Below are 25,878 nucleotides of genomic sequence, written 5' to 3' on the forward strand. Positions count from 1 at the left end.
AAGCAGAAAAGAGGATGGAATGGAAAGCTGCATTCCTGGCAGCTACTCTGTCAAAGCCTGCACCCCCGGCAGGATCACCTCATAGGGCAAGGGGCCCAGATCTGAAGAAGAGAAGCCCTCTAAGCTGTGATCAATGGGCCTATTGTGAAGAAAAAGAACACTGGAAGAATGAATGTCCTGACCACCCTAAAAAGAGAACCAAACAGGCAGCCCCAGCGAACAGATATCAACCTGAGCCACCCAGCACTAATCTGATCAGCCTAGCAGAAACAGAACCCCATTAGAGGGAACCAGGCTCTCTTCAATTGGGCCCCTGAGAGTCCATGGTCAGAGTCAAAGTAGGGGGCCATCCAGTGGACTTTATGGTAGACACAGGTCCTGAGCATTCGGTGGTCACTCAGCAGATAGCCCCTTTCTCAGGAAGAGAGGTCACTATCAAGGGGTCACTATCATCAGGGCTATAGGAGCTCAGACCCGCAGGCCCTTCTGTGGTCCTCAGAGATGCTGATCAGGGGGCCATGAGGTAGTCCATGAATTCCTCTACCTGCCAGACTGCCCAGCTCCTTTGATAGGAAGGGATGTCCTTGCAAAAATGGGAGCCCAAGTTTCTGTTTCTGCTGATGGGTCAGCCCAGCTAAAGTTACCAGAGGGACCCTACTTGATTATGGCTCTCGCTGAAAAGAAGGAAGCGGAATGGTACATGTGCTTTTCCCCTCCAAAAGAGCAGAACATACCTCCTGAATTAGAGACTGAGTACCCACTGGTCCGGGCCAAAAAGAATCTTCTGGCTCTGGCAAGACATCATGCCCCATCCTGATTGATCTGAAATCGGGAACCCAGCCTGTAAAACTGCAACAGTACCCGATTCCTCGAGAGGCTCGTCTAGGAGTCCAGGTCCATTTAGGCCGCTCCATCACTCCAGGGTGAAGGCAGCGCATCTGCCAAAGAAAGACTGACCCCGTTGGGAGGTGACCCCCCGACCAAAACAACCCGGTGCGGGTCACCCTCAGGAGGAGAAAGGACAAGCACTGTGCTCTGGAGTCCCGCTAATCCACCCAAAGACTGGAAGAGTCAGCAACTGGGAAAGATAATTATGCGGTTGCTGTCCCCTATATTAGTTCTTTCACGGTGATGCTCCGGCACTGTTGCCCTCTGCTCCTCTCTGGCTGTGCACCCTTAGCTTTCATTTTTGCTATAGGGTTAACAGCGACAGCTCCAGTCAATTGGCATTGGGGTAAAAGGCTTTTACTGGCAGTTTTCTTCCTCTCTTTGATTAGATGCTTCATCACCATCAACTGCATATAGACCCTAAATATGTGGTATATCCGAATACAAATTTTTGCAACTCACTTCAGTGATGGAAAACTCTTTCCCCTTGGGCCCCAGTGGTGACCCAGATGGCTGTCTTAGCAAATTACACCTAATGCCGGACTTCTTTACTAGAGGACATAAAATATGAAGAGCCGACAGTTGCCCTCCTGGCCTACCCAGCCTCTGTGAAAGACATATTAATCTGTCTCCTTCCCTAAGCGGATTTCCCCTCCATTTTGTGTAACAAGAGGACGGGGGTAGGAGGTGGGCCTCACCCTCACTGGAAACAAGGAGACACTAGGAGAGCGTTCCATCCACGGGGCTGTACTAAAGGGGAACTTATCTCTATGTTTTCAAAACAAATACTCAGAAGAAGTTGAAGAAATAGGTTTTCTGAACTCAATAACAATAACACCTTATCCTTTCACCAAACAGATTTACAATGGGAACCCTTTGGTGATGAAGATTGTGAGGTATATTATACCCCTGACTGTAGGGGACATAATTTTACACGGGGAGGCTTAGCCAAAAATGCAACTAAATGGTACAATGAGACTTTTGTACCTGTTAACAGTTCTGTACCAGGATCAGAAGAATGTATTGCTATTGACCAAGACACAGGATCCTTACTATTACCAACAGGACCTTAGTCTAGGGCCCCCCTTCACTGATTCAACTGATATTTCAAAACCTAGTGTGTCAAAGCCCATCCCATACCCATAATAGCTCTGAGACCAAATATAATCCACTCTGTGCAGATGAATTTTTCTCCAGCAACAGACCAAAGGGTCATAGTGCATATGACAGTTGGGACCCATTCATAAAATCCTGAGACCTGTTTATACAAATTACCTATACTGAGACCTGGATCCAAGGGCCCACTACCAGTGTCTTGCTACTAGGAACCTGGTTTAATTTTCTTTGCGGAAACTGGTTGTGGGGAATCCTTCCCTGACGATGGAAAGGTATTTGCCATCCCAAGTTTACAGTTCTAAAATTCACAAGAAATGGCAGTCTCTGGAAACACTGTGAACCTAGGATCCTTTCTAGAGCAAGCATTATCACCTGCAAACCCTCAGCCCAGGGTAAAATGGAACGACTGGGAAGGGCATGCTCATGAAAACCCCATTTTGGAAAGACCTGGTGTTGGACGAGGATTTTTCTGGTTTGCAGGAATGCCCCTGCTAGAAATATCAGTACTCAAACTAACCATTCTAATACAAGCATCTTGGAAGTCTACAGTGGCAGTAATAGAAGAACAACAAAAAGCCTAGATTCCTTAGCTTAGGTAGTACTACAAAACTGCTGGGGACTAGCAACGATTACAGCACAACAGGGATTGTGCCTCATGCTCAACGAGGCCTGTGGCTTTTATGGAAATACCTCAGCTAAGGAAGAAAGCCTATCGGTCCTCAAAAGAAACATTAAGTTGATTGATGACCTAAAGGCTCAGGTAGGGAAAGGAAGTCCAACTTGCTGTCCTCAACCTTTAGTTCACGCTGGGCTTAGATATGCCCCTTAATGGGTCCCAGTTCTGATGCTCTTTTTAGCCCCTCTTGCTAGGTCCTTGTATTCTCAATGCAATAACCCATTTTATTTCTTCTCGCTTAGAAACCATAAAGCTCCAAATGATGATGAGGACTTACCACTATATAACAATAGAGGATTCCAGCGGGGAACCTTGAGGAGAGTCTATGCCCCTGTTCCAACAGGAAGTAGCCAGAGTGGTCATCACCCCTGTTCTCTTAGGGTTCCTTGTTGAGTATTTAAGGCAGATGATCCCTAAGTCGGCTAAAGCAGCTTGAGGATCAACAGGAGGGAATGAGAAGGAAAATTCAGCAAATCTTCCATGTAATGCTCTGTTTAGCATGTTAATGCTTTTGTAACCCAGCTTGTTTATTGCATCAATCAACCACCAGAGATGGCACCAAAAGAAGATAGATAGATTAAACTGCAGACCTAACTGAGAACACATGACACCTTACGCTTGCTCATCCTTGATTGGATGAGAAGAAGGTGTTCCTAAGAAACACCTCAGTTTCATGGAAGTTCTGCCCAGCCCCATAGCTTGTGTGTAGAGAAGACAGGCAAACCCTGAGTCAGGTGCTCAGCCTTTGGAGGTGACTCCTCTGGGCCTTGTCTGCCTGTCTGTTAATTGCTCAGTCTGGTCCAACTCTTTGTGACCCCATCGACTGTAGCCCACCTGGCTCCTCAGTCCACAGAATTTTCTAGGCAAGAATACTGGAGTGGGTTGCCATTTCCTTCATGGGTAGATCTTCCTGATCTAGGGATTGAACCTGGGCCTCCTGCACTGCAGGCAGATTCTTTACCATCTGAACCACCAGGGGAGCCCTGGATCAGTGTGAAATAAACAGTCTTTTCTGATACTCCGAGTACATGTTGCTTTCTCTTGCAGTGAGCCAAATATCTACTGTAATGCTGCTGTAACAAATCTACTTGGAAGTACTCCATGTAATTGCACTTTTTCCTGCCCTGTTGCTTTTGTCTCTTCTAGCAATTACTTGCTGTAGTTGTTCAGGATTTTAACCACTTGACCCAAGGATTTTAAACGTGTCCATTACTGTCTTAGTATCTGATAGAGGATGGACAATGGCTGTTCTTTCTTCTCCCTGCCAAGGAACATGGATTTGACTTTAAGTCTTTAATTTACTTGAGCCCCTCAAGAAAACAACTGCAGTATCTAGGGAAAAAAGGTTAGCACCATTTTAGAATTCATAACCTTGTTAATCTTTTTAGCGTATACTCTGCAAGTCAGCAGCATTTTGATGCTAGTTTACCTGAGTTCAGATGCTAGCTTTACTAGTTTTTCATTTGGCATTACTTGCACAGATTCTGCTCATTTTAGAAGTTAAAATTCAGCCGACATTTAAAAATTAAACAAGAAAATCAAATTTGTGGAAGAAAATTTACTGAACACTTTGGACGGCATTTTAATATGATTGCATTAAGCATCTGTTATATTAGGCGAGTGATTAAGGGGGGGGCTGGAGACAAATGGGGATGTTTAATGTATAGATTGTATCTTTTTAATGACTGTTGCAAGGTCTTCAGTCAAAAAGAGTTTTTCCTTCCCAGGTGCAGAGTGATGTTACACCACAAGCTGAAGTTTACAGCTAATGCTGTTGGGAGTCTAAAATTTGGGTTTGTTATAAAGACTATCAAAGAAGAGGAAGAGGAAGTCAAGGTCAGGGTGAATTTTTCAGACTTCAAATTTAGTGGTAGCCTTTTCAGTTGTTTAGGAGATGTGAGTCACTGCTCAATGAGTGTTTTCAGGAGATTTAACACAACAGTGGGAAGCTGGTATGGAGATTTGAAAGGCACACCAGACTTGGCTGCAGGAAAACTAGAAGTCTGAGACTGTCCATGTACCTTAGGAGAGGGCACAAAGGAACATATTTGGACCATCACATTTAACATGTCACATATGCCAAAACAGAATGAGCTGATGTCTTGTACTTTGTTAGATGCCATCAGTGAGTTCAGTTCAGTCACTCAGTCGTGTCCGACTCTTTGCAACCCCATGGACTGCAGCAGGCCTGGCTTCCCTGTCCATAACCAACTCCTGGAGCTTTTGTGCTCTTTCAAAAAAAAGTCCTCACTAATATATACATATGGTTGTGGCTAATACTGTGTTGGAAGGGAAAATGAGACTTCAGGGTAATATTTCAAGTCTCAGTTCAATTCAGTCGCTCAGTCCTGTCTGACTCTTTGTGACCCCATGGACTGCAGCACGCAAGGCTTCCCTGTCCATCTCCAATTCCTGGAGCCTACTCAAACTCATGTCCATCGCGTCAGTGATGCCATCCAACCATCTAACCCTCTGTTGTCCCCTTCTCCTCCTGCCTTCAATCTTTCCCAGCATCATCAGGGTCTTTTTCAATGAGTCAGTTCTTCGCATCAGGTGGCCAAGTCTAGACAGGTTCTTTAAGAAGTAATACCAATTGAAAACATATTTATATATTTATATACATATTTATATATTTATATACATATTTATATACAACTTCTCTCAGCCTATATTATATTTATATACATATTTATATACAACTTCTCTCAGCCTATCTCTGTTCTAACACTTTGTTTCCAATGGCTAAATTAAATCCTTATTAGAGTTACATCATTATTATCATTACCCAGTGTTACAGATGTAGAAAACAACAGTAAGTTTATATGGTCACACAGCTCATAACCTGTAGGGAAAGTTAAATAATTTTCCCTCTACCCTTCTGAGTTCTTAGCTGAGAACCCCTGAAATAAAAGGTTAACAAGAGAAAAACAAACAGAAGTAACATATAGCCTTTATGTATATGTGGGAGTTATCTGGGGAAAAATGAGTAACTCCTGAAGGTAGCTTAAAATTCCAACTTAAATACCATCTTAGGGAAAATGAGTGAGAGGTGGTATGTAAGCCTAATAGGGGTGAGTAAATGATTTTTAGGAAAGATGAATGGGCCCTTAAGAGAATAGATGGGGAGAAACAATAGTGATAAAATAAGATTATATTGAAAGCAGCATAATAAAGTTTCTAGACATAAAATTCTCTCTCTGCTCATTGGGGCCACTACCCCTCTTTAGTGTACATTGTGCACATTATAGCAGTACATTGACCAAATCTCCTTAAAAGGCATATGAATACCTGCTTGACTGAAAAAAGCAATTTTCTCCTGGTACCAACCCAGTACCTTCTTAGAAGATAACACTCCTTTCTCAATCCTGTAAGGGACTGCAATGACTCACCTTATACATGCGGGTCTGGACTATGTAGTCTGTCAGTAGTAACTTGAAGATATAACTCTTTGTCTTAAGAATATACTGTTTTAAACTCTAACAAACAGAACAGTCCTCAGAGCTTTCTGAAAGACTGTCTCCCAGGTGATAATCCTTGGGTTGGCTCTAATAAAGTCCCATTTTCTTTCTCAGATTGACTGTTTTCATGGACCATAGTTTGTGACAAGGTTTGTGTGGGTGTGGTAAAAGTGTCCTTTTCTCTAATAAGTGTCACTCTTCCCTAGTTAGTGAAGCTCTTTGGGGAGGGATTTATTGAGTTCTTTTTGTCTGTCTTTAGGTAGATAATGGGAGTTCAGAGAAATCCTCTATCCATTTGCTGTTTTTCTGCTACAGCTCAAAATAATCAACATACTTACAGGAGAGGGAAAATAACTTTCCCTCTACCCTTCTAAATTCTTGGCTGAGAACCACTGTAAAAAGGGTAGGTTAACATGAGAAAAACAGTTTAATAACATGTACACCTCACATATGCATAAGAGATACCTAGAAAAACTGAGTAAAACTCTGCAAGTTTGTCCAAGACCCCACTTTAAATATCTTCAACTAAAGACAAAAGAAGTAGGAGGGAGCTAGTTATGAGAGGTTACCAGGAAAGCAAACAAGAGTAAGGTTATTACACAGAAATAAGTCCAGTGTCTTCTCATTGATGAGATTCTCTGGTGATCCAGTTATCCTATCTTCCTGGTACAGAGAGAAAGATATCAATTGAAATTCCCTTTATAAATGTAAGTGTCCCTCACAAAACAATAAATTCTCACAAAAAAGAAAAAGTAAATTCTACTCTATGTCTGGTATTAAAAAAAAAAAACAAACAGCTGAAAAATAGCATATGAAGGGTGAGCGTCATATTCTGCTACCATTCACAACTAAGGCACCTCCTGAATGAGAAAGTACAGTATTTGCCAAAAAAACCATAAGCCCTTACTAATATTCTCAGTCGAAAATATAGACTCAGATTCAAAGACCAAAGGGAGCAAAACAATCCAGAGTAAAATTTAACATATGCATTATACTAGGTTCTCTCCCTCTCACAGTCACTGGATCCAGAAAGGGGCGGAGCCAAGGGAGTGGTTTCAGAGCGTCTTTTCCCGCCCGCGATTTCAGTTCTCAATGAGGTCCGACTACAGCTTATAATTACTCTTGACCAAGCAGTAGTCTCACTGCTGTATCGCACACTCTTGCAACAATTCAGGTAGTATGTCTGGACGTGGTAAAGGCGGCAAAGGCCTTGGGAAGGGAGGCGCTAAGCGCCACCGCAAGGTTCTGCGAGACAATATCCAGGGTATCACCAAGCCCGCCATCCGCCGCCTGGCTCGTCGCGGTGGTGTGAAGCGCATCTCCGGGCTCATCTACGAAGAAACCCGCGGGGTGCTGAAGGTGTTCCTGGAGAATGTGATCCGGGACGCGGTCACCTACACGGAGCACGCCAAGCGCAAGACTGTTACCGCCATGGACGTGGTCTACGCGCTCAAGCGCCAGGGCCGCACCCTCTATGGCTTCGGCGGCTAAAGCTTCATCCAGTACGTTTACTTAAAGGCCCTTTTCAGGGCCGCCCACTCCCTCTCGGAAAGGGCTGTGCTCAATGTGTACTTGGGTCAGAAATGTATTTTCCTTTCATGCTAAAGTAGTTTTTCTGTGCGGGTGCTCTTATACTTAAAACACTTAACTTCATCCAGTCCTCCATGTGTGAAGAGTAGCGGTGCTTTTGGTCAATAGGAGAGTAAAGTTATGTTTCGCTTAGTATGCGGCGAAAGTCCCGGTGCCCTGTTTAACAACCCCCAGCGTGGGAGGGATCCTGCCTACCCCCAAATTGTCTGTAAGAGGACTGTCAACTGTAAGTCAGAGTTTCATCGAAGAGGCAAAACTGGGTGCGCATGTGTGTGTGCTCAGTCGCGGCCGACTCCTGGACTGTAGCTCGCCAGGCTCCTCTGCCTTTTGTATTTTCCAGGCAAGAATACTGGAGTGGGTTTCCATTTCCTACTCCAGGGGACCTTCTCAATTCGATCGAACCCGCGTCTCGCGTCTCCGGCATTGGCAGGCGGCTTCTTTTCCACTGCACCACCTGGGAAGCCCGAAGTATTTTAATAAACATTTGTGCAAATTGCCAGAAACTGCCGGGGTGCTGCTGGTCGCTGACAAGCCAGATTAATTAAATACGCTGCAGGAAAGACCCTGAGTATTAATGTTTGCAGTGAGCGACGCTGGGATCTGCGCTCTGATCTCTGCAGCCCCACCACCTCGTTGTCCTCCTCCGGGTCTCGCCCCAAACCTTCGCCTCCGGTACCTCTCAAGTTTGAGTCATCCATCATGCTGACTGCCGTGACCCTTCGTAAACCCAGTGGTCTTGGTTTTTAAAGTGCCTTGGCATTGCTGATTTTCATCCTCAGGCTGGAGGCCTCTGGCTAAGCAGTTTATAAATTCCCATTTACTATATTCTGTTCTGAACCCTGAGGCCTCTAGCAGGGCCTTTGAGATGGTAGACAGACGCTCCCTCCTTTGTGGTAAGGTGACTCTTAAGTGGCTCTCTTGTACTTTCAGCTTCATTCCAGCTCGTCTCTCTCTGTACTCTGCTGTAAGTTATACTCTAAAATGAAACTTTCAAACATGACAATATGGTTAACAAAATTTTTTTTCGACGTGTGCTCAATTGATAAACCAGCCGACTGATTGAATAATCAGCCTCCTTGATTTTTTGTTTGAGACGTGTATTGATGACTGCTCTAGGAAACACTGCCGTCTCGTCATTCTGCTAACACCTGTTTTTTGATCCTGGAGGAGATACTGACTAGGCAGTTGAGAAAGCGAGGTTCTTAATTTCAGGTGAGACTTCTGGACTAGAGAAAAAAACTGAGGACTCATCAACATATAAATGGTCAGACTGGATGAGAGCACTAAGAACTTAAACATGTTTTATAGCAGCACGTTGTTTGTAAATGAGTGGAAGCAATAGAAATTGTCATCAAAACAGACCACAGAAAATACCTATATCCATAAAATGGTGTCTTAGTTCAGGCTGATACAATAAAAATACCATGGACCTTGTGCTTTAACAACAAATATTTCTCAGAGTTCTGGAGACTGAAGTCCAGGATCAAGGTGCTGGGCAGATTCAGGCAGATCGGGTGTGTGATGAGGACCCATTTCCTACTTCATAGCCTACTGTCTTCCTGCTGTCTTCACGTGGCAGAGTTCAATGAATGCAGGCATGAATGTTCTACACAAGGTCACAGGCTCTCTCCCACTCTCAGGCCCACCATAGTGCTGCCATGATTGATTCCTTATCTATAATTCTTTGACTTGTCACTGCCTGAATCAATCAGCATGACAGGTTTTCTCTGTCTCAGGAATGATGCAGGAGTGGTATATCAAGCAGCATTATCTTTGTTCTGAACAAGGACTTCAGGAGTGTTAGGTCTGAGAAAGACCTAACCTTTTTGCCCAGGTAGTGGGTATGACTAAAATGAGTATGATACAATCTACGAGGTTTATGAACTAAAAAAAGGCCAACCACAAAAGAAGGTGATCTATGGAGCAGCCACACTTCCCTTCAGTGTAGGAAATCTGTATCCACATATTTTATTACATATCTGAATGGAGGACAGGAAATTCTAATTTGCTTACAGGTGTACCCCAATGCTTAAACAATAGCTGGCACATTACACAAAATCAACACATATGTCCTGAAGGGCACCAGAATTACATTACTCTCCTAAACAGGCCCATTTTTGCTCCTCTAGCCATCCAAAATGCAGCTTTGAACCCTCCCCATTGTCAGTTTAAATTAAGGCAGGCTAGGTAATTATATCATTCCCCTCCAAGTCTTGGAGGACAGTTATCAGGTGGGAAAGAAACTGAAAAAATTAGGGGAAACACTAGAACTAACACACTGAGGCTGAAATCAGACAGCCCTCTATAAACATGACACAGAACTCAGTGATAGAGGCATTTATGAATACCTTTTAGATGGAAATACTGTTTCCCTACTAGCCAACCTCAAGTAAATTCGCGTCCCTTCAACTGAGTTCTAATGTCTGATATGCTACTGGAATATATAATTGTACGAGAGATATTCTTGTTTAAAAACTTTCTGTGGCTACGACAGACCAAGCATAGACCAAGGAGGCCATACTTCAGCAAAAGAACACCTTCACAGACCAACAGGCCTACCCTACAAACTTCATCTCCTGCTACCCTGCCTGGAGATTATATATATATAATAAGCTTGAGATATAATCTACATGCCATAAAATTTCATCCACATTTTTTAGTGTACAAGCAATAAACTTATTTGCTTAGTTGTACAACCATCACTACAGTTTATTTTAGAATATTTCAATCACCCTAATTTCCATTTCTCTGTGATAGAAGGCAAAAGTATGGCTTACTACCGAGCGCTGTGTTGACACCGAAATATAGGGAAGCGCGTTTTCTTCAATAACTTCTTCTAAACTAAATGCCTGGGTTTCCTTGCTGTCTGAATCCGGCTTCTTTTGCACACCATTTCAGGTTAGTTTTTTAATCGAGACAAATCACCCCATTAGCGGCGGTAACTTCAGTACTGTTCTCAGGACAGGAGACTCAGATGTCTGTTTCACAACACGTAAAAAAACAGATTTACTAAACCCGGTCTTTGCCTTTTCTCGCTCGATTTCCCACCCCCTATTTATGTCGCCGCGGTAAAGCACAGATCACCAGTTCTGATAGGCTAACACTCATGGGTAGGGCTTGGCGACCTCAAGTTTTTCTCCTTAGTTTTCCACTTTTAATAATCTTCGCCGCTACCATGAGGGCGAATGATTCTGTACGTATATGCACTTTACTAAACCCCACAATGTTTTCTAGTTCAGGGCTAGTGTCCCATTTCCACTATAGCACTTAACTGCTTCTCGGTTAATAGTCACAGCTTTTTTAAAGAGTAGTTGGGTGGCCCTGAAAAGGGCCTTTAAATTGAAATCAAACTGAGGGCAAACCTGAAAGCTTAACCACCAAAACCGTAGAGAGTACGGCCCTGGCGCTTGAGAGCATAGACCACATCCATAGCGGTGACAGTCTTCCGCTTGGCATGCTCGGTATAGGTGACTGCATCCCGGATCACGTTCTCCAGAAACACTTTCAGGACGCCGCGGGTCTCTTCGTAGATGAGCCCAGAAATACGCTTCACACCGCCACGACGAGCCAGGCGGCGGATAGCAGGCTTAGTGATGCCCTGGATGTTGTCGCGCAGAACCTTACGGTGGCGCTTAGCGCCACCTTTCCCCAGACCTTTGCCGCCTTTGCCGCGTCCCGACATAACTCCGAGAGAAGTAAACCAACAGCAACTGACAAGTAACCCGAGAGCCGATTCTTATATACCTACTCCCTCCGCCCCTCCCGCCACAGAGGGCACGGAAAGCGTGCGAGCCGGAAGTGACGCAATCAATCCCCGCCCTTAATCCCTCCTCCAACCCCGGGAACAGGCGCCAAAGAAACTGAAGGGCCGGAAGTGAGAGGCGGATCAGGTTGGGCTATACTGTTTTAACTAATTAGAGGAAGCAGGCTTAGAGCAAACAAATCCTAGGTAGAACAAATTCTTTAAAGGGCGAAAATTTACTATCAATTTTTGATAGTCGTAAAAATGTCAAAATCAGAGATAGAAATGTAAAAATGGTTATACTATCCTGACGTTCAAAAGGCCCTATTATAAAAACATCTGCAAATGTCACTCTGCGTGCCTCCGAAACTCTGGCTCTTCATTAAGATATAACAGTACTAAACACAAAGGGCCAGTTTGTTCGCATATGCAGGGAATATTGAAACTAAAAGCACCCATGACCCGAGTGTTATTGATGAATGTTCTTCCATCCCCAAAGCAGTATATTCAACTACTGTAGTTGGTTTGTTTTACAGCCGTTTTACTTGAAAACGTTAGGTGGCTCTGAAAAGAGCCTTTGGTTGAAATCTCAGAGTGGAATTTATGCCCTCTCCCCCCGGATCCGACGGGCTAGCTGGATGTCTTTGGGCATGATGGTAACGCGCTTTGCGTGAATAGCGCATAAATTGGTATCCTCGAAAAGACCCACCAGATAGGCTTCACATGCCTCCTGCAGTGCCATCACCGCCGAACTCTGGAAGCGCAAATCGGTCTTGAAGTCCTGGGCAATCTCACGCACAAGGCGTTGAAAAGGCAGTTTACGGATAAGAAGCTCTGTGGATTTCTGGTAGCGGCGGATCTCGCGCAGGGCTACCGTGCCAGGACGGTAGCGGTGAGGCTTTTTTACGCCGCCAGTGGCCGGTGCGCTCTTACGAGCCGCCTTGGTGGCTAGCTGCTTGCGTGGCGCCTTGCCGCCGGTGGATTTTCGGGCAGTTTGCTTAGTACGAGCCATGACAAGTAACTGCGAAGAAGATATGCCTAACACTAGCCCAAATAAATCGCCCAATATTTTTTGCTGATATTTATAGTACGTCAGGGGTAGTGATTGGGCGGGAGAAAAGTTTGAATATTACGTTACAGGTTCTGATTAGTCTAGCTTTAAACTTTCCAAAAACCGTACAGTTTCATTGGCCGCTTCTTTCTATCCTCAGCTCTTTTCAATTTTTTTTTTTTTTTTACTTTTGTTCTTTTCCACACACGATTTTCCTGTAAATGCAATGCTCTGGGCGTTACCTTTTCGGAGAAATAGACATTCACTTCATTGATATTGTAGTAATGTAGGTTTTCTTAGTCCCCTGAGTCGGGTGGGAATTGAGGGTACATTCTCTGGTCTGTAACCCGATATCGGGTTAGAAATTTTTAAAGCCATTTTACCAAAAAAGAGAGATCTCTCTGTAAAGCTTAAACTGACCGACGAACTTCTTTGAAACCTAGAAGATGTAACCACAAAAACAGTAAAAACAAAAACAAAAACACAGTAGCGTTTCCAGAAGGATTTTCTGTAATAAGGCACCTTTTTCTTATGCTCTGACTTTACACTTAGAGCTTTCTGAAACTAAAGTCTAGAATACACTTAGCCTGGTGCAATGCCGGGTAGACAACGGCGGGACAGCCACAAGGGATCAGAGGAATTTCCCCATGGGAAGCAGGCGATGGACTAAACTCAGTAAACAGATTATGGACCAAAACGAAGACAATTTACTACTGCCAGTGACTGATATTTTTAAAGAAAAAACCAAATGTGAACCGTTATTCGAAAGCGGTAGTCCAGAGTCTACCTTTTGATTGGTAGAGTCCATTTTACTTGGTAGCCAGTAAGAATGCATATCTAGCATCCCTCATTTGCATGGAGCATTTCCCTTTCATTTGAAACTTGTTAATTAGACACAGGCGGTATAAATCATCCTTTAAACAAATTGTTGCGTGCAGTATTTCCCTTTTAAAAACTTTTTATTCGATGCCACATTTATTACTATAGGAAAAGTTTATGTCTTTCCAGAAATGCTCACTTATGAAACCTTCCTCTTGGAGAAAGATTGTATACCTGTATTATACTTGTCCTTTAAACCAAGACGCCTAGCTCCAATTGTTCTTATCTCTTCCAAGTTATTAGAAATTACGTAATGGGTTTTGTAAATACAGACTCAAGAAAATGACAGTTAAGAAAGGGTAAAGATGGGCGACTCTCGTGTCTGGGCTCAGTCGTGTCCGACTCTGCGACTCCACGGACTGTAGCCCGCCAGGGTCCTCTGTGCCTGGGATCCTCCAGGCAAGAATACTGGAGTGGGTTGCCATTCCCTGTGTCTGGAACCCTTTGATTATTGGCCACAGGAGGAAACGAGCTCTTAGGTTTTTTGAGTGTTACTGGGGGAAATTCGGGTTACTGAGAACAATGCGGACTTGTTTGAAAACCGCAGTTACTCGCGCGGGAATGACTTGTCACTGCTTCATTCTCCCTACTGCTAGGAGATTGCCCAGGACTGAATTGTGAGGGACTGTAAGCCAGAGTGGGGTTGTGAAAGGGGAGTTTTATTCTCAGTGGTTAGTCTGATTCGCATTGTGAAGTCGTTTTAGCATTGTTGCTGCTTTTACAGCCACAAACAAGTTAAAGGGACAGTGCCCTAAAATATCTCGGGGCTGTGTTCTCACATTTTCATACTAAAGCAACTTTTCCCCCTGCTCCCACATCCTCCCTGTGTGCAATGCCTATCCGGGCACAGTTTAGTACACCCAGAGATTACTTGATGTCTTTCGTGTTCTAGGTTTGCAGCTTGGTATATGTTATGAGGATGAAAGGCAATCCAAAATTTGTTACGTGCATTGGGCTGTGGAAATAAGTTGAAATTACATAAATTGCGTGCTAAGTTTTCCACAGGTGCAGCTTGAGGGTCAGTTGCAGTGTTAACCAATTCTTTTGTTTCCTGTAATTCTCCTTTGTCCCAAATACATAAACGCACCCTGGTTCAGACCAAGGGCACTCGTGTCTCGGGTCTTCACCACACATACTCAGCGTTGCCATGAAAGGAAGTGGCATCAATGAGAACTTTTCCCAAACCTGCAGACCAGGCCTACATATTCTCGCTTTCCGCTCTCCCTTTCAGTCATCCAAGATATAACCTTTTGAATTGATTGCAGATTAGAAACTGATATCCCTTGGCAGTGCTTCCCAGAGGCGAGGTTTCAGGTGAAACTCCTTGGATTCTTACGCAATTGCCTTATTTCAGCTCCTCCTCCCACCCCCAAAAGGAAAAAAAAACTGCTTTTTTAAAAAAGAAGTCGCACCCTCTGATGGTAATGGCCTGGACCCTACCCTGCCGAGTGGAGTATTTCCGTCTCCACTGGGCGACCGGCGTCGAGGTGAGGGGTGGAGAAGGATGCTGTCTGGGTGCTTCAGTGCAAGCGTCAGGAAAGCGGGACCACAGGCCCCGGCGGCCGGCTGCTGCCTTGCGAGACCCAGCCGGGAGGGCAGGGGGCGCTAGGGTGCCGGGGGCGGGCGCCAGCGCTCACCAATCACAGCGCGGCCCCGCCCTATAAATATCGCGCGCCCGAGCCACCCGCATCTTACTGCCTCGTTGGGTCTAGCGGTTTAGTTAGTTTTTCCTTACTTCCGCCATGTCCGAAGTCGCGCTCCCCGCTCCAGCTGCTTCCACTCCCCCTGAGAAGCCTTCAGCTGGCAAGAAGGCGAAGAAGGCTGTGAAGGTTGCAGCAGCCGCCAAGAAGAAACCCGCGGGCCCTTCAGTTTCGGAGCTGATTGTGCAAGCCGTTTCCTCCTCTAAGGAGCGCAGCGGTGTGTCCCTGGCCGCGCTGAAGAAGGCGCTGGCAGCCGCTGGCTACGATGTGGAAAAGAACAACAGCCGCATCAAGTTGGGTCTTAAGAGCCTAGTAGGCAAAGGCACCTTGGTGCAGACCAAGGGCACCGGCGCCTCGGGTTCTTTCAGGCTCAACAAGAAAGTATCCTCCGTGGATGCTAAGCCCAGCGCCACAAAGGTGGCAACGAAGACCAAGGTAACAAGCGCTTCTAAGAAGCCCAAGAAGGCCACTGGGGCGGCTGCTGCTAAGAAAGGTGTGAAGACTCCAAAAAGGGCTAAAAAGCCTGTGGCGACAAAGAAGTCTTCCAAGAGTCCTAAGAAGCCCAAGGCTGTGAAGCCTAAGAAAGTAGCCAAGAGCCCTGCCAAAGCCAAGGCTGTGAAACCCAAAGGGGCCAAAGTAAAGATAACCAAGCCAAAGACCGCTGCCAAACCCAAGAAGGCAGCACCCAAGAAGAAGTAAGAGTTCCGTTGGAAGCTGCTTCCAATAAACCAACGGCTCTTTTAAGAGCCACCAACTTATTTCAGGGAAAGAGCTTTATTACCACACTTTTTTTTTTTTTTCTCTTTCTGCCCTCATGCAAATAGTGTGTGCAAGCCATTCTTAGCTCTACATCAGAATCTTAAAACTCACGCTGTGGGGTTAGAAGTGGGTGTTTTGGGCCTCTCAAACGATTTCCCTAATCCCGTTTTAATCTTTTTACTTGTCTGTCAGAAACAAGCAGAGGAACTTTGGGGCCTATCCTTTAATCCCATACCCCAAAGTCGTTCTCAGCAGCACGATTGAGGGCTGGGTCCGTGTGCTATGTGCTCGTTCGTCTGTTAAAGATTTCTCGTGTTATCTGAGATCAAGGCCGGGACATAGGTTCTTGGGCCATATCGCTATCGCTAAGTTGGCTTTTTCCGAAATTGGGTGGCTCTGAAATGCTTTTAAGGTGACCTTGGGAACGACGGTGATCCGCCGGCTTACCCGGCATTCAGATTGGTGTCTTCGCAAGCCTCAGGCTGCGCCATCGAGGCCAGGCTCGGCCGACTTACCCCCGGACCATTTGCCGGTTGTCAGCTAGTTTCCCGCCAGGGTCAGGAGAACTTGGCTGCCCTGGAATTTTAGAGCTAAAGCCCAAAATCTCTTACCGGGTTTCTCTGCTCCTGGAAACAGAACGGCCCAGATTGGATAATATTTGAAATTTCCGCTCTGTGCCTAACTAGATAGTATTTCTCCAGGCGCAGGGTTTTCAACCCTGGTGTGCTACACCACGTTAAATATTAATATTTGGGGACACTTTTATAGAATTGGCTCTTAAAGCTTTCGAAGTTTTAATTTTGGAATTCAGTTTAATTACTACTTTTTTCACATCCAAGGGGAAAAAACACAATACCATATGTTGAGCCCGGTTTACTCACTTAAACTTAATGAAAATCAATTAGTTGTAAAACTTTTACATATAAGGGTGCAAAAAATTTTTTTATGTGAATACCAAGCATTTGTTTTTTTGTACTGCATTTGCTAAGAATTTCCACAGTAAATTTGAATATTTTTAGCAGTCAGCCCTGTTTAGTTCTTGGTTTTAATTAACATGGCATTGTTTTGTCCTTTAGCATAATGTTAATTTTTTGTATCTCCGCTATATTTAAATGGTTCCCTTCAATTGTTTTCTACTTTTTTAAATTAAATGGCAGCTAGACTTCATGTATTGATATTATCATGTGGTTTTTCTCTTTTAATTTGTTCAATGCTTTTAGATGTTGTGAGCTCTCAAACTCAATGTGGCTGAAAGAATAAACTAGAAGAATGAGATGAATTTTCCTAAAATGATCATCTATAAGAGAGAAGCAAGTGTGCTATGATGGTGCTGGGAGGGTGAATCAAAAGTTTTGTTGTAAAATTTGCAGAGTCTGAGAGATTTCCCAAGCGGATGAGGGAGTAAATTAACTGGGTTCAAATGTTGCTGATAGACTGAAGTGACTAGATGCCTGAGAACAACAGTTCCTTGGTTCAGTGGTATGGATGTCAGTAGCAGCTTTGACAGAGTAGTTTAGGGGAGGATGGAGTTGAATTAAGTTGGAGCCATACATTTTGGAATCATTGGTATATGGATGGCATTTAAATTCATGAGACTTGGTGAGGTCACCAAGGGGGTGAATGAGGTGGGGAATATAAAGAACAGGAAAGGATAGAGGAGACCTGGTCCTGACATTTTATCACCCATAAAAATGAATCATTATTCCACCTCTTTGTGCTTACCTTTGCTTATTTATTGTAAGTTAAGCTCTTTGTGCACAAGCCAAGAGGCTTGCCTCTTGGTGCACATGGCTGAGCACAGAACTTGCCTGCAGTTGTGAAGGCAGTTCCATTCTCCCAGCTGTGGAGTTCAGTATTTAAAACTGCTGCTAAACTCTCAGTTTTAAAAGAGGGAACCTAGCTCTGGGGAAGAGACTATGACTGCTTGCAGGAGTTCATCTTTACATGGTACAGGTTAGATTAAAACTCCTCAGCAGGTATTCAATATGTGCTGATTCTTTCTGTCTTCATCCTGAGTTTCCAGTTTCTATCTTGGAAGCCCCCTTTCATGAGCCCACAATCATCTCTCATTCTGTCAATACATCTTCATCAATAAATCAGAAGCTTTCTCAACTGTAGCCAGAGCACCTCGAACCTGTTCCTTCCATAAGGAAGATTTTTAAAAAGGTAGAACTCAGAGATGTGCAGCTAAAGGGGGCCTTCCTAAAGACAACAAGCTGACACTTCTAGAATTCAAGTGAAACAAAGGTGATATTAAAATGTCAGGGTGCAGGACTTCAAGAGCACCTTCAAGAGGACCCCCAAAAGGATGTATTCACCTAGAACAAGGAGACAAGAAATTATGGAATAAGGAACTTGATGTTCCCAGAGTTGTCCAGCAGAGGGAGGCCTCTGGCTGATGACAGGCTGACCACAGAGAAGGTAGAAATTGGAGGCCTTTAATAGCCATCATGTTCCCTACTTCTAAGTGACTAGAAAAAAGGTTACCCATTAAAAAAATTTTTTTTGCTAGGGAAAAAAAACTATACTTACTTTTATATCAAGTTTATTTAGAATTTTCTATCAAATCCTAATTTTAAAAACTTTAAATGTGTTCTTACACTTGTTATCAGATAGGACACATTTAAGTTTCAACTGATTTGAAGGTTTGTAACTTAGACAGCATATTAAAAAACAGAGACATCACATTGTCAACAAAGGTCCGTCTGGTCAAAGCTATGGTTTTTCCAGTAGTCATGTATGGATGTGAGAATTGGACTATAAAGAAAGCTGAGTGCCGAAGAATTGATGCTTTTGAACTGTGGTGTTGGAGAAGACTCTTGAGAGTCCCTTGGAGAGCAAGGAGATCCAACCAGTCCATCCTAAAGGAAATCAGTTCTGAATATTCATTGGAAGGACTGATGTTGAAGCTGAAACTCCAATACTTTGGCCACCTGATGTGAAGAGCTGACTCATTTGAAAAGCCCCTGATGCTGGGAAAGATTGAAGGCAAGAGGAGAAAGGGATGACAGAGGATGAGATGGTTGGATGGCATCACCGACTCAATGGGCATGAGTGTGAGTAAACTCCAGGAGTTGGTGATGGATAGGGAGGCCTGGTGTGCTGCAGTCCGCGGGGTCGCAGAGGTGGACACGACTGAGCAACTGAACTGAAGTGAACATATAGTTTGGATTATTGCATGAATTACCAAGGTGATGGCTAGTAGAAAGCTTACTAATCTTATGTTTCTCTGTCTTCCAGCTACTAAAACAAACAAAACCCAGTTAAGGCCAAAACTTCATCATCTTATCTGCCATATTTCAGCAAGACATAACACTACATAAATCTGACTGCATGTTGGTGGAGTTCCTACCCATGGCTTTGGTTTTCTCTATAAAAAGGGCAAAAGTCCTGGGTAAAAGCAAGGTCTGATATGGTGGCAAAACAGAAATGAGGAGGGAGGGGAAATCTCTATTTGCCAAGGTGGAGCATGGGGAGGGGACTGGCTCCCAAACTCAGCAGAAATTCCAGGAGAGACCTCCTCAAAAAGCAACCTTCATCGGAGAAGGCCTGAGCCCTGCAGGAAGGGATGCAGACAGAATTTCTTTCCCACACCTCACGGACCCACAGGCACTGTGTATGTACTGTGATGTATGTATGAGGGGTGTCATCCTTTGATCCTGGTGTCCCAATGGAGAAGATAAAAAGCAGACTGTGGGGAGGATCATAACCAGGAGGTGACAATTTGGACAGTGACCAGAAAGGAATAGGATGGGGATGTATAAAGCCTCATCCAATTATCTGGTCTCAAGATTTCCAGAGAAATGGGTCTCAGTGGTCCCAGATGTTTCTGGGAGAACTCTGCCCAGCTAGCATCACACAACTTTCACCCTGCAACAGTATCACTCCCTGCTTCCCTTGTTTTAGCTTTTATCTGTCCAAACAGTAATCATACAGTCGTAGAGCCTTGGATATGGACCTTTAAAGCTCCTTAAAGACAATGCCTTCCAATCCCTCCTGCAGCAGATAATATAAAATAACTCATGTAAGATGCCCAGGTAGTTAATAGCAGCTAATAAACACAGAATAACTATAAAATTTGACATGTCTATAAGTGTTACATTAACTATAATTTTAAAGCACTGCTTATTGTGTTTGCCTAATAACCACATGGTACAATAGTATTTGATGTGATCTGTTAGTGGCTCAATTATGTCCAACTCTTTGCAATCCCATGAACTGTAGCCCACCAGGCTCCTCTGTCCACTGGAATTCTCTAGGCAATAATACTGGAGTGGGTTCCCATTCCCTTCTCCAGGGGGTCTTCTCAACCCAGGGATTGAACCTGAGTCTCCTACACTTCAGGCAGATTCTTTACCATCTGAGCCACAGGGGGCCTTACAATATTTATATATCTTATTATGTGTAACATAGACTTGTAGAAGGTGTATCTGTCTCAACTCCATTCTTTGCTTAGGGCTCCAGGTTCATCATATTATGCACAGCTGCCTAAGGACTTATGCTTATAACATAAAAAAAAAAAACAACAAAATACAGAAGACATATGTGAATTGATATGGCAGGATGGGAGGGAGAGGCGGGGAAGGCAATGGGAAGAAGGAGATGGGAGAGGGCAAACTGATAGGGGTGGGGACAGCTCCAGAAGTGTAGAAAGAGATTCCACACAACTGAAGCCCATGGGAGACTGATGACATTAATGTGTAAATGGAATGAGTCCCAAGGCAATGGGGAGTGGTAGGGCCAAGGGGACAGCAGAGAGCACATATGAACATTCTGTACCCAACTAGAAGGTGTCTGTCCTCCTTCCCAGTCCCCTACCCCTCTATATACCACCAACTAGGCAAGTTCTCAATTCTTGGTAGAAGGCATAACCATTAAAGGTCTTAGATTAGAGAATCATTCACTCATTCAACAAATATTTATCTATTTACTTACTTATTTCTTTATTGGCTCTCTGGATCTTAGTTCCCCGACCAGGGTTCTAACCCAGGTCCAAGGTAGTGAAAGCATCAAGTCCTAACCACTGGATCACTAGGGAATTCCCTCAACAAATATTTACTGTGTATCTACTATGAACTAAGTACTGTAACAGGTAGAAAAACACTCTTATTCTCTATAAAACTTAATTTCTTCATTAGCAAAATGGAGATGTTAATGCCTGATTTACCCATCATTCTAAGCCCAACCCTTTGCGACAGCAGTAAGAAACCTAAAGTTTTTTTTTTTTTTTTTTAATCAATTTCTCTAAATAGTCCTTCCAGTCTCTGATGGATGCTGGCATGCCCCAAAGACCCATCCTGATGGCAATGCTCACCTCTGCACCACTGTTCTACACTTCTACAAGGTCTCCCCTACCCTGTGGAGTCTTACAGCTCTCAGCCTGCTCTGGTCCTGATCTGCTTTGCCTTGCATATACATAAAGACCTTTTCCCTGGTGGCTCAGGCAGTAAAGAATCTGCCTGCAATGCAGGAGACCCAGGTTTGATTCCTGGGTCAGGAAGATCCCCCGGAGAAGGGAATGGCTACCCACTCCAGTATTCTTGCCTGGAGAATTCCAGTGGACAGAGGAGCCTGGCTGGCTATACTCCATGGGGTCACAAAGAGTCGGACATGACAGACTGACTTTCATTTCAGTTTCATGACCAAGATATTATGGGAAATCTAGAATTTCCCCTCAACAACACTGAGTGCTAGGAGAATAAAAAATACAACTGGGACTTAAAAGTGGGTATTAGAGAAGACTTCTCTCCAAATCCCTTGGAGGTGATTGTTCTCCAGCAGTGATGCAAATGTAGCTCCTTCCACTTTGAGGCTTGTCTCTCTTCAGGTCATGGTTCCAAGGATGCTCTGGGGCTAGTCTCTGACCCATGGACTCTAAAGAGAAAAAAGATGGAGAACTGTGACTGGCAGTTCTGAAGGGGTACACACCACTTTTGGCTAAGTCTGAAGGGGTACACACCACTTTTGCCCACCTTCTACAGACTAGTATTCAGTCATTTGACAAGAAGGGTCTAACTTCTTGTCAAATTCAGTCCTTTGACAAGAAGGAGTCTAACTTTGAATCCAGGAAGAAGAGGAAAGGGACCATACTTAACAAAAGTTTAATAATCTCTGACACATGTGCTTTGCTGACTCTCATTGTCTGGCTGTGACCTTTCTCCCCATCCTGCCACGTCACAAAGGCCAGCATCAATTGGTTGGTTTTGAGATATTAAGAAACTAATGAACCACTGCAGCACCTCAAATACAGAGCCTACTGATAAAAAGATGTACAAGCCAAATGATTCTGATGATTATGAATCATGTCAACAATAAGAGGTAGTAGCTGAGGTAATTTTTATTTTTGATCTTTATTTTTTATTTCATCGAAATCCCTTTTATATAGTAAACTACACAGAATTTAAATGTGCAGCTTGATGAGTTTTGACAAATGTATATTTGCATTTACCACCACCCTAATCAAGGCTTAAAATTGTTAAGATGTTAATTCTCTCCAAGTTGATACATATAGCCCAGGGAATTGCCTACAAAGAGGCACAGGGAAACTATCTAAGTTGATGGAAATGTCCTGTGTCTTGGTTAAGGTGGTAACCACACATACTGGTCTATAAAACTCATTGACATTAATACAGGTGCATTTTATTGTGTATAAGTTATCCTTCAATAAAGTTGATTTTTTATTATGTTATTGGCTGGAATGGGGGTGACAATTATTTTAAGGATAATTAGGCACAATACAACATTAAGAATTGTATAATCAACTCATATAAAAAAAGGGGATAAACAGTGGCATGATGAATTAAAATTAAAAACAATCTCTAAATTTTACTTTAGCCTATGGTTTTAAAAGCTGCCCTCCTTAACAAAAGCTACTCTTCAACTTTCCAAGTTCCATTATTCTGGTTGTTTCACATTGTTCTCATTTATCAGCTTATCTATCAAGAAAAAGCTATCAGATAAACTCATTCATGTAGGGATAGAAACATGTGTTAAACTTTAGTGAACACTTTAATTTTGAAAGAAAATACTGGTTAGACAAATAAAGCTAAAAAGATCAATACTTAATGGTAAGACTACACCTACTGAAACAAGTAAATGGGAAGAGCTGGAGAACAGGCCCTTTCTAGATTCTCCCTTCTCTCCCTCCCCACCTCAGCACATACCCTGGGCCTTCTTACACGTGGGATCACCAACTCAAACCACCTGGTCTAAATTAGAGTTCCTGCTGAGCAGCTAGGGTTAGCTCTCTCCAGTGTTAGTCGTTCGTTGTATCTGATTCTTTGCAACCCCACGGACTGTAGCCCACCAGGTTCCTCTATCCATGGGATTCTCCAGGCAAGAATACTGGAGTAGAGTGGGTTGCCATTCCCTTCTCCAGACAATCTTCCTGACCCAGGGATTAAACCCAGGTCTCCTGCATTGCAGGCAGATTCTTGACCATCTGAGTCACCAGGGAAGCCCTGAGATTAAGGACTATGCTACTTGAACCCTAGGTGACATCATATTGATATGTCCTATCTCTCACTATGCCACATCAGAGTACCTGGCAGCACTTATTAAGAGTAGGTGTTGGAATCTGAAAGTCTACCACTGGGAGGGTGAAAAGGTAAACTGGATGGCGGGGGGGGGGGGGGGGGGGGGGGCGGGGAGAGGTGCACACTAGGATTAGGTAGGATTTAGATAAATTACATACAGCAACAGGAAAGGTCTTACACACATGTTGAAAGGTCTTTGGGAAACATCTTAGAAACAGCATGAGATCACAGTAGCAGAGCCTGCCAGTTCTCCACACTGTGGAAGTATACAACCTAAATGTTCTTCAACAGAGGGACACAGGAGCACATTTTGATTTATTCTTTCAATGGGATGGACTACACTGCGTGCATCTACATAGGTAAACGAAATCAATACCACATGGGGAAAAAAGGGACAGAAGTTTAGATATAAAAGGTCAGTGCAACAAGAAAACATTTAATATTGCTTTAGTGAAAGTGAAAGTCACTCAATCCTGTGACTCTTTGCAACCCCATGGACGTCCATGGAGTTCTCCAGGACAGAACACTGGAGTGGGCAGCCTTTCCCTTCTCGAGAGGATCTTCACAACCCAGGTATCGAACCCAGGTCTCCCGCATTGTAGGCAGATTCTTTACCAGCTGAGTCACAAGGGAACTCCCAAGGATACCAGGGAGTGCTGGATATTGCTTTGCTTGACTTTAATAATTCATGGAAATTATGTCATATCCATCTAATCTTAGGGAAAATACTTTTTAATATTTTTAACAAAAGCAGTTACTGGGAGAATAGAACCTATCTTCAGAAGCATGGATACCCCTAAGAGAGATAGGTGGTGTTCTTCCCTCAGCGTGTCACCTTTTTATTTCTCTAAAAACAATCTAAAACAGTAAGTCAAATGTTAACTTTTAAAAATCTGGGGGTTGGATACGCAGATTTCCTCTACTTATTTTTTGTACTTTTCCATTTGAACTCTTTCACGGGGGAAAAAAAAAAAACAGTAACTACAAAGCATGGCTAGAAGGAATTGCAGGTTCATGGACCCCACATCAGCCTCACCCTCGCCCTCCTGCCACCCCACCCTAGGACTGTCTTTACTCACCCTGCCTCTTTTCTTGCTGGCAGACCTGGGGTTTCCATCTTTGTCACCTGAAGAGTCCACCTGGATCAGCTCATTTCCCAGAGTTCTCGCCCTGAGAGAGAAATGAAAAAAGGATCAGCAGAGATCCCCAAGATGCTTGCTGCATTCCAGCCTCAGACCCTCACTTTAACTAGGGACGCGGAGTGACCTCTCAGGTGAAAGGATGCTGGGTCTGCGCCAAGAATGCTGGCCAGTCAGAGAAGCCGAGAAGCAAGTTACGCGTGGGGTACACATAGGGCTTATAAGGGCAGTAGCGAGGGCGGGGGAGGGGGGGCGGTAACGGTACTCTCGGAGGCAGGGGAGGGGTCAGCTTTGTGGGCGGGGCTTCCGCGGTGAGCGAAGGTCGGGACCCCACGCGGCGCGCGGGCCCCGGCTCTGAGCAGCGTTTCTTACCCTGGTGACGCTGGAATCCGGCCTCGCGAGATTTCCTCTCCTTAGGTCTGTGGTGGAGTCGCGGTAGCGACGCGACTGTCTTCACAGTGACTTCCTGCTTGCTGGTCTCTGCGCGCGTGTCTCGTGAACAACTGAATTTCGGGTGTAAGAATCACAAATGAGGAAAGACGGATCGTCCTTACCAACAAACAAAACCTGGAAAACATCTTTTTAAGAAATAAACTCGTGACCTTGTCTTTTCAGAACTTTCCTGAAATACGTCACGGACAGTGGCAGGGAAAGGATATGTAACTTAAACGCCCCTCCTCCCCTCAGCCTCACAGAACAGCCCCCACCAGTTCGCGAAATGCGCGGAGTTCTGGACTCCATACAGCGGCCGGCCACCAGAAAATGTGAAAGGGAGGCCGCAGCGTAAGGGCAACCCCCACGGGTCCTGCCTCCCGCCCTGCTTTAGCTGGGGGGGACACACATGGCCCGAGTTGGGGCGAGACCTTGAACCCCACCCCTTCCTCCCAGGACCCGCATCTGGAGAGAAATGAGAGTGCCCTGTAGATTTGGGGGAAGTGGTGAAGTCATTTGTGGCTGGGGGTGTGGCGGGCCTGGTAAGGCCAAAGAAGTGATGCCTGACGACACCCCCAAGGGAGAAGACCCTTCCGTGTTACCTGCAGAACCTCAGACTGTCAGACCTCTGCCTGAGCTCCCCTCCGTTATATCGACATCCCTTTTTAATTTGGGGCAGGCCAGGCTTCCCTAAGTTATTTAAAATATCTCTAGGAATTTGCTTCAACGGTTGAGAACCACAGACGTGCTACGAGTCCCATACAGTAGTGGGTCGAGCCCCACACAGTAGTGAATGTTCTTCTTTGTCGATCTCCAGAGTTAATATTTTTGAAATAGCGGAAGGCCCAGAGAAATAATTGAATTACCCAGGATGCCACAAAGATTAAGTGATGGTGGCCCAAGAATTCCTCTT

At 44.4% G+C, this 25,878-nt stretch overlaps 3 protein-coding genes across 4 annotated transcripts; 2 read left to right on the top strand and 1 right to left on the bottom strand.

The window, feature by feature from the left end:
- Positions 1-3,046: 3,046 nt before the first annotated feature.
- LOC133059852 (histone H4) lies at positions 3,047-11,427 on the bottom strand. Of its 2 annotated transcripts, none has more exons than XR_009693632.1 (2): positions 10,509-11,427; positions 3,047-3,111 (listed from the first exon to the last, which is right to left on the bottom strand). XR_009693632.1 is itself a non-coding variant. In XM_061147451.1 (2 exons), exon 1 carries the CDS (start codon positions 11,408-11,410, stop codon positions 11,099-11,101), a length of 312 nt encoding a protein of 103 aa, XP_061003434.1. In that variant the 5' UTR covers positions 11,411-11,427; the 3' UTR covers positions 9,497-10,706; positions 11,091-11,098. The 2 variants fall into 2 exon arrangements, 1 of the variants encoding a protein (XP_061003434.1); XM_061147451.1 differs by lacking the exon at positions 3,047-3,111 and having other exon boundaries at positions 9,497-10,706; positions 11,091-11,427.
- LOC133059851 (histone H4) lies at positions 7,253-9,162 on the top strand. Its single transcript, XM_061147450.1, has 2 exons — positions 7,253-7,640; positions 8,069-9,162. The coding sequence occupies exon 1, from the start codon at positions 7,318-7,320 to the stop codon at positions 7,627-7,629; it is 312 nt and encodes a 103-aa protein (XP_061003433.1). The 5' UTR covers positions 7,253-7,317; the 3' UTR covers positions 7,630-7,640; positions 8,069-9,162.
- A 3,334-nt stretch (positions 11,428-14,761) lies between the features above and the next one.
- On the top strand, positions 14,762-16,822 carry H1-1 (H1.1 linker histone, cluster member). Its single transcript, XM_061147458.1, has one exon. It carries the CDS (start codon positions 15,143-15,145, stop codon positions 15,797-15,799), a length of 657 nt encoding a protein of 218 aa, XP_061003441.1. The 5' UTR covers positions 14,762-15,142; the 3' UTR covers positions 15,800-16,822.
- Positions 16,823-25,878: the final 9,056 nt, after the last annotated feature.

This window comes from Dama dama, chromosome 7, assembly GCF_033118175.1.
Source record: "Dama dama isolate Ldn47 chromosome 7, ASM3311817v1, whole genome shotgun sequence".
NCBI classification, from domain to species: domain Eukaryota; kingdom Metazoa; phylum Chordata; class Mammalia; order Artiodactyla; family Cervidae; genus Dama; species Dama dama.